At 42.0% G+C, this 15,458-nt stretch overlaps 1 protein-coding gene across 7 annotated transcripts in view; it reads left to right on the forward strand.

Moving 5' to 3' along the window:
• The window catches only part of MYH10 (myosin heavy chain 10), a 1,221,191-nt gene that overhangs the window by 557,517 nt on the left and 648,216 nt on the right, over window positions 1-15,458 (forward strand). For all 7 annotated transcript variants that reach the window (XM_086930637.1, XM_086930640.1, XM_086930641.1 and 4 more), the window contains one exon: window positions 7,027-7,220. In XM_086930637.1, the coding sequence (XP_086786763.1) occupies window positions 7,027-7,220 (194 nt within the window). The remainder of the gene's footprint in view (window positions 1-7,026; window positions 7,221-15,458) is intronic.

The raw sequence follows: 15,458 nt of genomic DNA on the forward strand, positions 1-15,458 counted from the left end.
TCCTCCTTTGGAGGTTTTCGCTGTATTTTAACACGCATCTAAGTGTAGCAACTTCCTGCCATGGGTACACTAGGTGGGTTCCTCCTATGGCACCCGATATATATATATATATGGTCTGCACTTCGTTGCCTTTTCCTGCATTTGTGGCAATAAGGGTTCCTTGCGTTCCACTCTCTGTGGTGGTACCACATCTTCACAATGCTCCTTTCTTGGTGTTCATATAATAAACAGTTCCTCTCTTCTGTGGAGGGTAAATTTACCCCTCACAGTCAGAGGACGTGGTCTGGAGATCTGAGGTTCTTCTCAACATTCATGCGTGTTCCTCTTCACAGCTCCTGTTGCCACTTTTGGTGCCTCTGCTGCCACTCCCTTCGGATGTGTCATTTTTTTTCATCAGGTGTCACCCTACACTCTGTCTTGCTGTGCCTGCGGGACAGCTCCTCTGATACCGTCCCAGGTGCTGCACCCTTCATCTCTTTATTTCATGAGTAAGTTCTCACCTTGGCCTTTAAGCTGCCTGGATGGGCAGTCCCATGCTCATTTTAGCTACGCCACCTTGTTGTCTCCGTGGCTGTCTGCTCTGTGCATGTTTTAGTTGTGGCCCACATCAGCGTGTTTCAGAGTGATACTGTTCGTCCCTGTCGAGGGGTACTGCAACAAGAACCCAGCTCTCTATAACAAGGATATAGTTTAAAGTCATTTGCACTGTCCATGAGGTCTAACAGGCATTAGCTCTCTATTCCTCCTTAAGATGACTTTAATCTGCAATCTCTGTTTAATGGCTTCCAGCTGTGTCACTCAAAGGTCTGTAAGACGGCTTTAACACGAGGCAGATCCCTGGGAGTCCAAAATACTTTGCTATGGAACACCTTCCAGAAAACCTTTGTGCTGAATTATAGTATATATAGTGCAGAAAACCAAACCCTTAAACCGGGCCTATACCGAAGTTTCAAGCATCAAAACAGTTGCATTTGAAAAACATGGGTTTATTCCTCGCTGATCTCCTCACAAATCAGACTTGCACAACCGATACGAAAGATCAAAGCTGATCCTTTATACCATTATCTTCAGTAATTTCAGTATTCTGAAGTACCCGAAAGGAAATACAGGCACTCTATAAAATTCCTAAAGCTGTTTGGTCCCCATAACTAGTCTTTATATTTTTTTCCTTGAAGTGTTTATTGTACAGCAATAGCACAACCTCCCTTTTCTGTTGTTTATTTTTCTCTCTCTGCACTTTGTTGTTCTCCTCATGGTCTCAGAAAGTTTTCCCATTTCAAGGTCATTCATAAAACAAGAAAAACTTGCAATGGTGTTCCTGTACTTTAATTGTTCTCTGTCGGTTACCCTTGGTAAAGGCCATAGTTCCAATGATAATCTCTTTAGCTATTATTTCGCCTATGTAAACAAAATGATAAATCTCTTTGTTGCATCATTCAGTGCAAGCAAAAAGAGTAATTCATAGTTCATTATATTAATATGCTAAACATACGTCGCTGGCAAGCATCAATTCTAGAACTTGGTGGACTTGCTTTGTTAGCAATAGCTCTCTCAAATCTGACGTAATTTTGTTATATTTCTAAGGCTAAACCATAACATGTAGTACATGGGAACACTCTTTCATATATTCATAATCAGTGGTCCAGCACTCAAAAGAATGAAAACATTGTAACCAATTACTGAGAGTTGGTTTTGACTTTTGAACATGCCAGAGATGCCTTTCACGATTTGAGAACACAAACTCAAATTAGCAACCACACAGAAGGTTTTGAATACTGTGGAACTCAAAATATATTATCTACTTGTAACAAAAGATACTGCGAACATATTTGAGCCCTGAAGAAGTCCGCGTAGGACGAAACGCTTTGGCTACCATATCTACTGTGCAATGGTATTTTTTTTAATGAAGAATAAGACTAAAGAATAATTGATCTGGGATACGTCGTTGGATGCAGTGATTTACGTTTTATATCAATGAACTTTTTTGTATAAATCATTGAAGAATATATGCTGAACTCTCAGTAATTGGTTATGTTTGCATTCTTGCGAGTGCTGGACCACTGATGATGAATGTTGTCTTGACAGGTTCTTCCAAATTGGAGTAGACCTGGATTGTACTCCTGGTCCTGTGCACCACACACACATCAATAATGTACCCTACATATTTGGTAGATTAGATGTGGTACTGCATTGCCTCAATCCCTTTGTATATAGTTACTCTTCCATATATGTACATGGTCACTACTGTCTGCTGCGGGCTACAGGCAGTGTTTATTTTTAAAGGGTAAGCCTAGATGTCTTCACATAAGAATCCATTGAAGTCTTGGTGAGGACCAGATAATATGTAGGAGCTTGTGTGCAGTTTGAACACCCATGCCAAAAGATTTCTAGCTCTCAAAGCATGGCGTGTCCTTTCGGCACAACAGCACAAGAGTGGCTTCTTATTTATTTATTTATTTATAATTAAAGCTCCACTCCCCTCTCCTCCAATCAGTTGTTCGGTGGAGTCCCTCAGGGGTCCTCATTGAGTCCTACCCTTTTTAATATTTATGTAGCCCCCTTCGCCAGGGTGGTAAGATCTTTTGGGTTAGAAGTTGATGACATTCAAATTATGGTTTCTATCACTGACAGCGCAGTAGCATTGGTGGCGAATGTTACATTTGTATGCATGCAGTTGCTTCCTGGATGGTAGAGAACTATCTAAGACTCAGTGGGGAAAAAACGAAGGTTTTATTATTGGAAACCATCAGGATATTTGGTCAGAGGCTTGGGGGCCGGATACACTTGGTCCTTGCCCCAGCCCTATCCTCAGTGCTAAAAATGTAGGCATCATAATTGACAACTCCCTCTCTTTGGGCCCCCAAATCAATAGAACAGTTTCCACCTGCTTTTGGATGATAAGGATTCTCAGAAAGATCTCCCAATTCCTTTCCTTTTCCTCCCGAAAACAAGGAGTTGTGGCCCTTGTGTTGTCTAGATTAGAGTATTGTTATGCCCTCTATCTGGGTATTAATAAGGGGCTTGTGCCTCGACTCTAGCTAGTGCAGAATACTGCTGCCAGGCTGGTGATGGGCTATCCCAAATATCACTCAATCTCGGCCACTATCAGTAATCTGCATTGGCTTCCGCTTGGCCAGAGAATTGTATTTAAGGCCCTCTCCCTTGTTCAGAAGACTTTCTACAATACGGGGTCAGAACGCATTAAAAAACTCTTTCGGAGATATGTCCCCCCAAGCAATTAGGCTAGCAAGAACTTGCTGATAGTGCCAAGTTTTCGGAATGCTAGATAGGGGCAGAGCGTTCTCTGTTGCTGCAGCTAAGGTTTGGAACTCCCTTCCTATCTCAATCTCGGCTATGGAATCTCATTCTCTCTTCCGTAAAGCCTTGAAGACCTGGCTTTTCAATCTTTGTACTCTGTAAGCCTTGTACATATGTGCACCTTGTTCTCCTGACCTCTTTCCGCAGTGCCTTGACACCCCTGGGCTGAGTTTGCACTTTATAAAGCTTATGTTCATTCATTCATTCACCAAGGACTCTGGTGCCCTCCGTATCCACGATCTCTGACCACTCTGCACCCGACGCCTCCGGCCTTTTCCAGGTGGCCCACCATTCCAGAAAAGGTTCCCCAGCAATTCTGAATACAAGACCAGCATTGGCTGACCTCTCCTGGACTCCACAGTAAAACCTGCATTGTGAATCCAAAGGCTCGCCGCGACTGGCTCCGCTGACACAAACCCAACATCAAAGCATTCTCCTGCACCTGAAGCCTCTGGGCCTTAATAAGCTCGAATGTTGGTGTCCCTACAACCAACAGCATCTCCACTTACCTCTTCTGTCGCTGGTTTCCTTTGTGCAGCCTCCACTTCGTCACCTGCAGCCTGTTTTCCAAACCGAGTTTCTCATTTAATTGCATTGAGCGCTCGACTCAAGAGTTTACTCCCTGCACGCGGCCACCCCTTTGCTGTGGTGGTGTATGTTTGGTTCTGCCTTGTGGCCCCCCGTGCTTGTTCTAACTTCTGAAGCTTGACCCCTTCATCCGATTTACTTAACTGCTAGCATTGAGTCTTCAAGCACCCCCAGTCTCTATTGGGTAACATTAGGCCTGATCTTTAACTTTGACCTCTGCACCCAGCTGCCTCTGTGCCGCAGGTGGTGCAGTGTCTGTGCTTACCTGAACCTTGCCCTTTGCTGACCTTGAAACCCGAAGACTGGAGCTATAAGTTGGTTTTTTAACTGCAAAACCGTATTGTTGTTTTCCTTCATAGGTTAACATTGCAAAGGCAAAAAATTGCATGGTGTCCACTTTTGAAACTGAAAAGAATTTCTATTTAAAAATATACTTACCTATTTGCAAAGATCTTGGTCTTAAAATAAATCTTGAGACAAGCTGATTTTTATTAAATTGGTGTGGATCTCCTTTTTCAGTTGTGTGTCATTTATTAGTCATTGTGTGCACAATAATTGTCTTACACTCCTCTGTGTTAGGCTTAAAGCTTGCTCGGGCAAATAAAAAAGGGAGAGAAACCCTAATATCAAAGAAAAGGGACAGGGTAATGCGGCAACAACTAAAGAGTCCCTAATCATAGGTTATGGATCATGTGTTGATTACAAGAATAGTACAGTATAACAATGTATAACGGCTGTAAATTATACAATTGGTACAGAAAAATATCATATAAAATTAACAAAGACACTAATGCAAAAACTGTATAAAATTTAAGACTCACATTTTATTCATAATTGTTAAAACTAGACAAAGGAGAATCTCATACATTTAAAAAAAGGACTTGCTTATGTATCATACACATTTGTTTTATTAAAAAGGGCTTGCTTGTTTGTAACACATAATGTCAATAATAAAAACACGAGAAAAACTACAAGGGTCGACGCAGCATTTCGGTGAGATTTGGATCAACCACTTACTTCAGGACAGAGTTTTCTAAAAACAAAACTAAACAATTCAACAGTGTATTAGCTTCATCAAAGATAAAAATTACTGTTCCTATAGATTACTAAAAGTATATACAATATGGGCATTATTGTCTACTATCACAGTTCCAATTCAATATACAATTATACAAAACATTAGTCACACACCTCCCTATGGAGACCAGTCAACACATGATGCAGGTGAACCGTGATTGTGCCTGCAAATATTAACCTTCATTAATGGATAATTTGGCGGGGTTGTACTAAAAGAAATAAAATATTTTTATTTGAATCCCCTATCTTGGGGTGCCATAGATATAGTATTACCTCAATATAGGCTATAACATTACCTGGCTGGCCACATAGCTTTTTTCTGTGTTGCAACTAAAAAGGTAAGATTTGTAAATATTAGCAAAGAAAGCAAGTCCGATTACCTAAGTGCGTTCCTTTGGACAATACTTTTTCATATTTAAATAATCTACTCTTATGTAGAAAGTGGGAGTGGTCTCAATCCATACTTTTGGTGAATGTGTACATAGTCCCTTTTAGTCTGGCAGTTATCGCTTAGGCAATAGCTTCAGTCTAATGACATGTGCTGTATGAAAATATACTTCACGAGTATTCAAAGTGCATAATGGATATTCATCAACAATGCTTGCCATGCGTATATCGTTCTAGCGAAAGGAAATACTGGCTGCAAGTGATCCTGATGTTCTCTATAATCAAGAAGGGATTTAAGGCTATTTAAAATATGTATTCTCTAGATAAACTTATTCGCTGAACGACCACCGCTGGTTGTGATCGGTGCTTTAATAATATTTCAGAGGGAAAACTATTAATATCTAGAATGCACACTTCACGTTATAAAGCTTGCTCGTCCACACTACCATAAATAGAGCCCTCTGGGTTTGCAATGAACCCTGTACACCTCTGGGGGTATCTCTGGACTCTGTGCGCAGTATAACCAACTAGTGGTATACCGCATACAGAGTCTGTTTCCTACAGCTGGTTATAACAAGGAGGTGTGTGTTTTATCACAGGAGGACAGTGAGAAAGTATCCATGATATTGGAGGAGCACAACTGGAACATCATGTGTGATATTATATAAAAAGAACACTTGGCCCATCTCCTTCTCGTGCCCCACAGGTGTAATGTCCAAATTCCACAACAGACATTCTAGAACTGTTAGCAGTGAAATCTGTACATTTGATTGCAGTCTTATAGAAGTACTGAATTACATGGTTTCTAAATTCCAACCTCGCCTTCAGCACTGGTTTGTCATGTTGAGAGCATCATTGAGGAAACCTGCATGGTTGAAGCCAGTGCCTTGCATATTTAGTTGTTAAACAGAGGGCTTCGACTTTACAGCACTTTTGATCTGCCACCTTTAACAAATGCTATATGCAATCAAGTGTTACCTGCCTGCCCATGAGTTTTGTGGGGCTGAGATGAAGGCTTTTTCTTAGGGATCAGACTAAGAGAGCAGGTTTTAAGAAAACAAACTGTCTTGCTGACGATTGCTCAATGAGTTGTACACAATTCAGAATAATTTTAACTGGATCTCTACTCTATAGGAGATGCCTTCACGGCTAGGATCTGCTGCTGAACATCCAGTCATCAATTTTAGAATGGCAGCTTTTTAAATGTTACTTATTTGCCATCTTGTTTGCCTGGTGACTTATATCTCTCTGTCAGTTACAAGGCATGCTTACAAGGAGGAGTCCACCTGGTGTTAGGAGGTGGTCAGAGGGTGCATCAAATCTTCAATGATGTTGCTTCAAACATGCAACTTGGTCTTGGTCTATGAATATTGCTAAATTTGTTAATATGTCTAAAGAAAAGTGGAAAGCCATTTACAAAAATATTACTTGTTTGTCATATCAAAGTTTAGACCCTGCCAATTACTTTTGTGGCTTCTTACTCCATAGCTTTTGTATAGTGCCCTGACCTGCTGGCATTGCTCTGTACACTGATTTTATATTTACCTGCTGCTGACTCCAATCTACACCTAGATGCTGTTTTCTGTGTTCGTGTGAATAACAGCATTCAATAGTTCTGTGATTAATATTTTTTCCCCCATTCCTTTCCTCCTTCAGTGGATCGCATTGTTGGTTTGGACCAGGTAGCAGGCATGACTGAAACTGCCTTTGGCTCTGCCTACAAGACCAAAAAAGGCATGTTCCGTACAGTGGGGCAGCTCTATAAGGAATCTCTCACCAAGCTGATGGCAACCCTTCGGAACACCAACCCCAACTTCGTACGATGTATCATTCCAAACCACGAGAAAAGGGTATGCATGCAATTTTAAAAAATGTACTTTACATTTTTCTGCGTCGCCCTAGTTGACAGATTGATGCTTTTGAAAGATGCTTCCTTTTGGTTTATTTGTAGAAATGTGGATTCCCATTCTCTAAAACATTGAAAGACGTTTCCGTTGTCATAAAAGAAGGCCCATTCTTAGGCATATATAAATGGGGGTGCTTCATCAATATGCTTCAATGGAGGTTGCCTTTTAGTCTTGTATATAAGAATGTTCCTATTTATTTGTTCATTTAAGTGAATGGTCCTGTAAATTTGTGCATGCAAATAGATGTGTTTGTTAATTGTTATGTGTAAATGGAGGATCCTGTTTATTAATGTATATAAATACTGGTTCCTGTTTATTGGAGTATTTAAATGGGTAAGGTAACAATTTAATTGCAGGTTTACCCCCAACACCCGTCCCCCCCCCCCCCACACACACTTTTTGCCTCACTTTGACTGCCTGGAACTGGAGTGATGACTCTGAAATACCTTGAACCTTGCTAAAAAGGACTCAGTGCATATGCTCTGATACTTAGAAAGATGCATGTTTAATTGGCTTTACCCAACTTGCTTTTAAGTCCCTAGTATATGGTACCAGGAGTACTTAGAGCCTGTAAGTTGAGGTGTCTCTCCTGGACTTCAGCACTAGTTGTGCCACCACACACACGGTAAGGTAAAAATGGCTCCCAGTCTGCTCCTGCAGACTGGAAGGGCAATTTAAAAACTGTTAATGCAACTTTGCCATTTAATATAATGACAATGCCCAAACCTCCCTTTTTAATATATATGTCCCCTATAAGGTAGTCCTAACCCTACGGCAGGGTGCTGTATATTGGAGAGCCTAAATTGTTTTTTTCTGTGGAAAGCCTAGTAGCCCCATTGGCAAGTACAGAGATACAGGCTGACACCTCAGCACTGCCAACTTCTGAATAGAATGACTAAAGTTGGCACTGTAAGGTATCAAAAGAATCAGTGCATTAAATCAGATTTATTGGTTAAATAGAATTTAATGTCACTAGTGGGCAAAGTGCATCTTTAAGCTGCCCAATTTCCCAATGCCAGTTTACTGTTGTACATGGGGTCAGTCCTACTGACTGCTTTCTGCCCTCCTGGGAAACAGCTAACTAACTAACTAAGGGGCCTACTTAGGGAGGTGTTACCTCCATCCTACAGGAAGCCACATAGGTGTTGGCCCAGAAGGGCAAGTGGGAAACACCTGGGAGAGGAGCTGCTCTATTGTTTGGATAGACATGCTGGCCTTAGGGACAGGAGAGGGGAAACCTGGTGTCAACACGTTTTTTCCAGGGACATGTAGCCCCCTTGGTATTCACACCTCTGTGTTGGTCTAGGGAGCTCTGGAAGCCGAGACAGGGGCACTGCCACTTTGAAAGTGGGCAGAATGGTGCATCCTCGGATAGCCAGAGGCCACACTTCCCAGGAATTGGTCATCAAGAGGGAGGGAATCTATTGGCACATTGGCTACCGGAGCTAATGTGCCAATAGCCGAAGTGCATTTTCTGAGCATAAATATGGCACCCAGAACTTCGATCTCAACTGGACTGGAAGAAGGACTGCTCTGATGCACCAATTTCCTGGCGAAGAGAGGCAGCACCAACATGGACTGCACCAGGTTTAGAGAAAATGTTTTCATGTGGCAAATTCATTGAATTTGACAATGTTTGTCTACAGTTGAGTGAAATGCTTTGTATTCTTATACATTGTAAATTATATATCTCCGTAATCCTCCAGTGGATCTTTTCTGTTGTGCTGTCTAAAAATACTTAAAATACAGTCTATTTTTATAAATTTGTGTCAGATTTCTCTGATGTCTTGTTGATTTCTTCAATTGATTTGGTGCTGTTTAAATGCTTTGCACTTGTTCCTTTGTGTAAGCCTTGCTGCACAGAACCACAGCTACCCAGGGTTGAGCTGAAGATTTGCCAAACGAAATCTAAGGGTCCTAAAGGGGTGGGTCAATGTTTTACACGGCGAGGTCGCACACCCACACCATGTAATACACCCAATTTCCCCACAAGATGCCTATTCATTAAAGAAGAGTGCCTTTCACTGATGCGTGTTCTGAGTGGTCCGTCTTCATCTTTGATTCCGATTTGACCTTTCAAATGCATACCAGCTTCGTAGTACAGCACAGCTTTTTTCCAGCTGCAGTATTTCATATCTGCCTCAGGTCCATCATAATGTATGAACAGTGGGTGCAGCAGTATGCATTCACATAGATGACACCATTGCTCTTTACGCTATGCTAAATGTGGACCATACTGCAGATTGCAGAATGGTTTGTTGGCTCTGAAAGAGAGACCAGAGTTCAAACACCAGGAGATCTCTACACTGGCTCCCTGTAAGGACAAGATCACCTTCAAGGTGGCTGCTTTTATCTTTAAGTTTCTATATGGCCTAGTATCTCGACGAGTGATGTCGACTTCCGGAGCGCCCGGCGCGGCTCCGCGACCGCTCCCTCGAACGCTCCCTGGACCTCCGGCCGGACCGCGACCTCTCTCGACGCGGGGCCGACACCCGGAGCTCGAGCTGCTTGCGGGACCGCTCCCGCCTAGCCTTGCTAGTCAGAGCCCGGCAATCGACGCAGGAGTCGACGTCGTAGTCGGGGCCCAGGCACCGGAGACAGTCGGTGATGGTCCGTGACCGACATCGTGCGGTCACAACCGTCACAGTTTTTGAAACCGGGCATCCTACCAGGCACAAAAGATAGAAATCAGTTGAAATAACTTGGTCAAAAGACCGGGTACCGCTCTTCAGATCTGCGTCCACTGGCGCGGAAAAAAGAAGAACTAACGTCAGCGCGCGGAGGCGGCGTCTATATACTCCAGCGACGTCATCACGGCGCACGACGCCAACGACGGACGCGGAGCCGCAGGAGACGCCTGCAGACGACGCCTACCGACGCGCAAGGGTACTGCTACGCAAAAGTTTCCGGATCCAGACTGACGCCTGGGGATATTCTAAGGTAAGGAATCTAACACTAACTAATGTTTCTTACAGATATATCGTTACCGAAGGTAAGTAACTTGTTCATTTAGCTTCTAGAATTAGTGGGCACATCTCTACTTGTTCTTTGTGGATGTCTGAAAGCCATTTTTTATAAATACCTACCTGTAAACTTTAATCTAAGTTCAGACACATTGAAGTAGACTAGTTCCCAGACAAGAAAATGAGTAAGATGGCTTTATTAAGCAACAGACAAGTATGGTTCAATTCAAAATATCTTTATTCGATTGTTTCGGTGCAATCATAAAAGTACAAATCAAAGTTTCATAGTTGCAATGTTAAAAAAGAAGATACAGTATATAAAAATACAGGAATTCATTGGATTCAAAGAAAACCGATACAAGGGGGAGAAACAATTACAATTATAAAGTGCAGATTATATGACCATACGTTTCCTAATGATCATCACATCTTTTAAATACAAAATTGTTGTTGCTACAGATACATGATTGTCTAGGGCTTGGATACTAATCATCGCCACACGGCAATGACGAAATCCTAATTCTCTTAAAAAAGGCAATAAAACATTTTTCCTCATTTCATCATACAGTTTACAAAATAGGAATACATGGATGGTACTCTGGGGTGAGATATTATCGCAAGGGCAAAGAGGTAGATTGTGCGTCCAATTATTAATCATAGGGAAACTAACCAATCTGTGGAAAATGTTAAATCTAAAGCGTGAAAGTAGGAAGCGCTCATAATTATTAGTTACATAGATTAAGTAGTGCTGAATCTTAAAAGTTGCTAAAACCAATTGATGCTGCTAAACAGAAGGTTTTAAGACCTCCGCAGCAGTCCTATGGGAATCCAAAAGGGCTAGACACTCCTTCTTCAAATCTTTTCGTGAGATTTCTGAAATATCCATGGGATTCAAAAAATATTCTTCTCTCCCGGTGTCTTTTAAAGAATTAAAAACATACTTCACCCATGGTATTTTAGTAGCACCCTCCAATTTCAAAATGTCTGTCAGGACATCTCTGTTTAAGTGTGTCGCTTCTTGTGTCCAGAGTCTGTGCCATAACAGCACTGGCTCTATTTTAATCAGGTATGTGATGTAACAAAGGCCTAATTCTGAGTGGCAATTAAAATTAGAGGAGCTTTTGGGGAGTGCCAAAATATATTTTAAAAAGGAGTTTTCAGGAACCTGTATAGGCGCGGGGTTTGCAAAACCCCAAACCCCACTACCATAGGTAGCACCTGCTACACATTTGGCTTCATAGATTTGAATCAATTCTACAGGGGGTCTAGTCCCTAATTTACTTGAGAAAATTTTAAGAGCAGCGGTCGATCTAAAAAGCTCAAGCTTTTTAACAGAAACAGCTTGGGACCACGTCTCATATTGGGCAAAAAGTATCCCAAGATACGAAAAATGCTTGGCAAATTCTAGCTTCTGTCCCGCTATAAAGATTGGCCTCTTAGATTTATTTTGCCTACCACAATACATAGTGAAAGTCTTTGATGTATTGACTTTCAGGCCCAACTCCTTCATAAAGCGGGAAAAGCTGTCAAACACCCGCTGTAAGCCCACTTGAGTACGTGACAGCATCGTCAGCGTACAAAAGTGCTGGTATTGCGCAGCCACCTACAAATGGGGGATCCAGGCTATCTTTGCACAAAACGTCTTCCAATCCATTTATATACAAATTAAAAAGGAAGGGGGCCAGGACACAACCCTGCCTGACCACGCTCCTGATTGGTATTTTGTCTGTGCGCTCTCCATTTAGGCCAAAACAAACGCGGGCCGACGCGTTGCTATAAAAACGTTTAAGATAATAAATAATGTTAGATTCAACCCCAAGTTGTTCTAATATAAACCACAGTTTAGAATGTACCACACAATCAAAGGCGGCCGAGAGATCTACAAAGGCTAAAAACAAGTTTCCCTGTTTTGCCCTTGTATATTTCCCGACCAGCATAAGCAAATTCAAACCCTGCTCTACTGTCCCCAGACCGGAACAAAAGCCATACTGAAGATCAGACAGAACAGAGTTTTCCTCTGCCCATTCCAGAAGCCGGTCCAGAATAACTCTGCCCGCTATCTTAGTGAAGGAATCCAGTAGGGAGATAGGCCTGTAACAGGCTGGGTCCTGTCTATTTCCCTTCTTATAAATCGGAACGATTACAGATTCCACCCAAGTGGGCAGGAATTCAGCAACGCAGCTAGCGTTAAGCACCTGGACCAGAAGGGGCGCCCACAGAGAGGAAGTGCTCTTAAATATATCTATGGGAACCCCATCTGGGCCAGGCGCCTTAGCACCCTTGCTTCTACTCAGGGCCTTTTCGACCTCCACAAGAGTAAAATGCAAGTTACTGCTAGGGGGATGATCATAAGTGGGGATCAAGGACCCCACTTGTTCTTCTCCTTCATGTTCATGGGTGCAGCAGTATGCTTTCACATAGATGACACCATTGCTCTTTACACTAGCCTTATATGCTAAATGTGGACCATACTGCAGCTTGCAGAATGGTTTGTTGGCTCAGAAAGAGAGACCAGAGTTCAAACACCAGGAGATCTCTACACTGGCTCCCTGTAAGGACAAGATCACCTTCAAGGTAGCTGCCTTTATCTTTAAGTTTCTATATGGCCTAGTATCTGCATATTTAGCTTCTAGAATTAGTGGGCACATCTCTACTTGTTCTTTGTGGATGTCTGAAAGCCATTTTTTATAAATACCTACCAGTAAACCTTCATCTAAGTTCAGACACATTGAAGTAGACTAGTTACCAGACAAGAAAATGAGTAAGAAGGCTTTATTAAGCAACAGACAAGTATGGTTCTTAAAATAGAGAGAGACATCCAAATGTGCCGTCTTAGACACCTGAATAGAAGCCTCACTCTATTAGTCAATACAACAAAACAAAGCATCACCCTATCTATTGATTGCTAACAGACAACATTTAAACATCTCAAATGTTTCAGGATATGTTAATATCAATGTAACATAGGCACATTGCAACAAAAAAAAGTTCTCAAAAAACATATTAAGAAGCTATCTTAACATCTACAACAAAGCATATATATGTGTGACTGATACATATCATCAAATAATGGAAATTGATGTAGAACATATATAGTCTCAAACATCTTGAATCAAATCTATCTAACTTTCAGTCATCCATGATGAAATTAATTTATGTAGGTTTGTAGCTGAACCTTTCCCGCTTTGTACACATAATCTCACTCTGTGTTTTATTATCCATTCACATATTTGGAATTAACTGCCACCCTGGATTTTTACAACATTTTACCTCCCTTCTGCTAAATGATTGCACATTCAATCATCAGTCTGTCTGGTTTTGTAAAAAGAACACCCCCATTTTCTTTCCCATTTTTTGGACTTCATTCTGGTTGAAGCTCCCACTCGCAAACTTTCCGGTTCCTGATATCAATAATTTGCATTTCTTGTATGAAGTATTGACTAAGACATAATTCCAGTGTTCTATGACACCATTACTTTTGGATAATAGAAATAAACGTGAATATGCTGAATATCTTTCCACTTAAAAAATTTCACCATTTTATTGGAGGGTAGCTGCACTCTGTTATCAGTCACTACTGCACTTGCCCGCTTTTTCTAATAAAAAATACTTCCAAAAAATCAATTGCAACCTTCATAGTTTGAGAGCCCGTTTTCACTTCAATTCAGCAGTAAAAAAATAAACTAACCTCGATCAAAGCATATTTTACATTGCCCAAACATCAGCTTGATCTACAAATCCTTCAATTTAAACTAAACTCTTTTGGTTCTCCCCACACTCCTCACATCATTCCTCACCTGTTTTTGGGGCTTTATCATTGCATGTGCACATTACACAAGAACCTACCTTACAGATGTTAGTATTAGACCACCAAAAGTTCCTTCTACATTTTCTTTTCATAGTACTCATCCCTGGATGTGTCTTCGGAACCAGCGTTAAGACAGAGTTAACACTTTCTCGCACTTAGGGGAAAGCAGAATTTCACCTCTCCAAAAAATTTCGTCAAGTAAGGGCAACTAATCTGCCTCACCGAAATATGCGTGCGCTTCCTCATCTAGATTTCTTTTTTTAGGGTAACTCTTTTCTCATGCGTTCTGCAAGTTGTTTGATAGCTGAATCTGATAGACTTCTAGTCGCAGATTCCTTACCTTAGAATTCTCCCAGAGGGTCCGATTTTTTTGTGAGCAGTTCCCCTGTGCGCCAGTAGGTGGCAGCATTCAGCTCCGCGTGGCGTCTGCGCCAGAAGTGACATGTACAGTCCCTATATAGGCGCCACCCCTGCACAATAGCGTCAGTTCTTTTCTTTCCTCGCTGTTCAACGCAAGTCCGGCGAGAGCTACCCTTAGTCATTTTTTGACTGACCCGTTTCAACTTTTTGTCAAAGTTGTTTTTGAGATTTCCTCCTGGTGTGGCAGAATGTCAACTAGAAAGGCGGACTTCAAGCCCTGCAGCGCCAGTCACCGACAGATGTCGGTAATGGACCCACGCCTTGTTTGCCTCAGAGCGCGACCAGGATGCGAAGACCTGCATCGACTGCCACACCATTCATCTCAAGGTCTTGAGGGAGTGCGACACCGTGATGGACTCTATCCTGGTTGAGGATGAAGGTCCCAGGACAGGTTGGGGAGCCAACAATCCTGGTCACTTTCAAAGCCGTCTTCCGGTAAGTCCTACAATAGAAAGAAAAGTAAGAAGTCGACGAGGTCTTCCATTTCGCCCCGTCCGTCGAAGTCTTCTGACAAGATGAGGGAGCATTATCTTTTTTTTTTTTTTTTTAAAACCTTTATTTACGAATGCACAATACACAGCGTCTGCCTACAACCCCACAGGGCCGGCCGCTATGACATAAACAGGCTGAATGAAAAATAGAGTCTGAGGCAGTACGTTGCTGATGCAATCTGTCAAGTCCACATTGTCGGTGAAAGCATAGTATCATACAAGTAGGATAAGAAAGGTTTAATTTTGTGTTTTTGTCGAAAGAACACCAACACACAAACACATGGTATCATAGTGGCAAGGGTTGCTGGAGGTGGGGGAGGGAAAAGTGATGTGGGAAAAAGGATGCTAGCAAGGGGGGGGGGGGGAACGTGCGGGAAAACAGAAAGTGTAGTGGAATTAGAAGAGGAACGCAAATCATGGCGAGGAGGGGAAAGGGACCTCATAATCAAGCGGAGGAGAACAGATATCTCCGCGATAAGTATTCCACTGAGCCCAAACT

The sequence above is a fragment of the Lissotriton vulgaris genome, chromosome 7 (genome assembly GCF_964263255.1).
Source record: "Lissotriton vulgaris chromosome 7, aLisVul1.2, whole genome shotgun sequence".
NCBI classification, from domain to species: Eukaryota; Metazoa; Chordata; class Amphibia; order Caudata; family Salamandridae; genus Lissotriton; species Lissotriton vulgaris.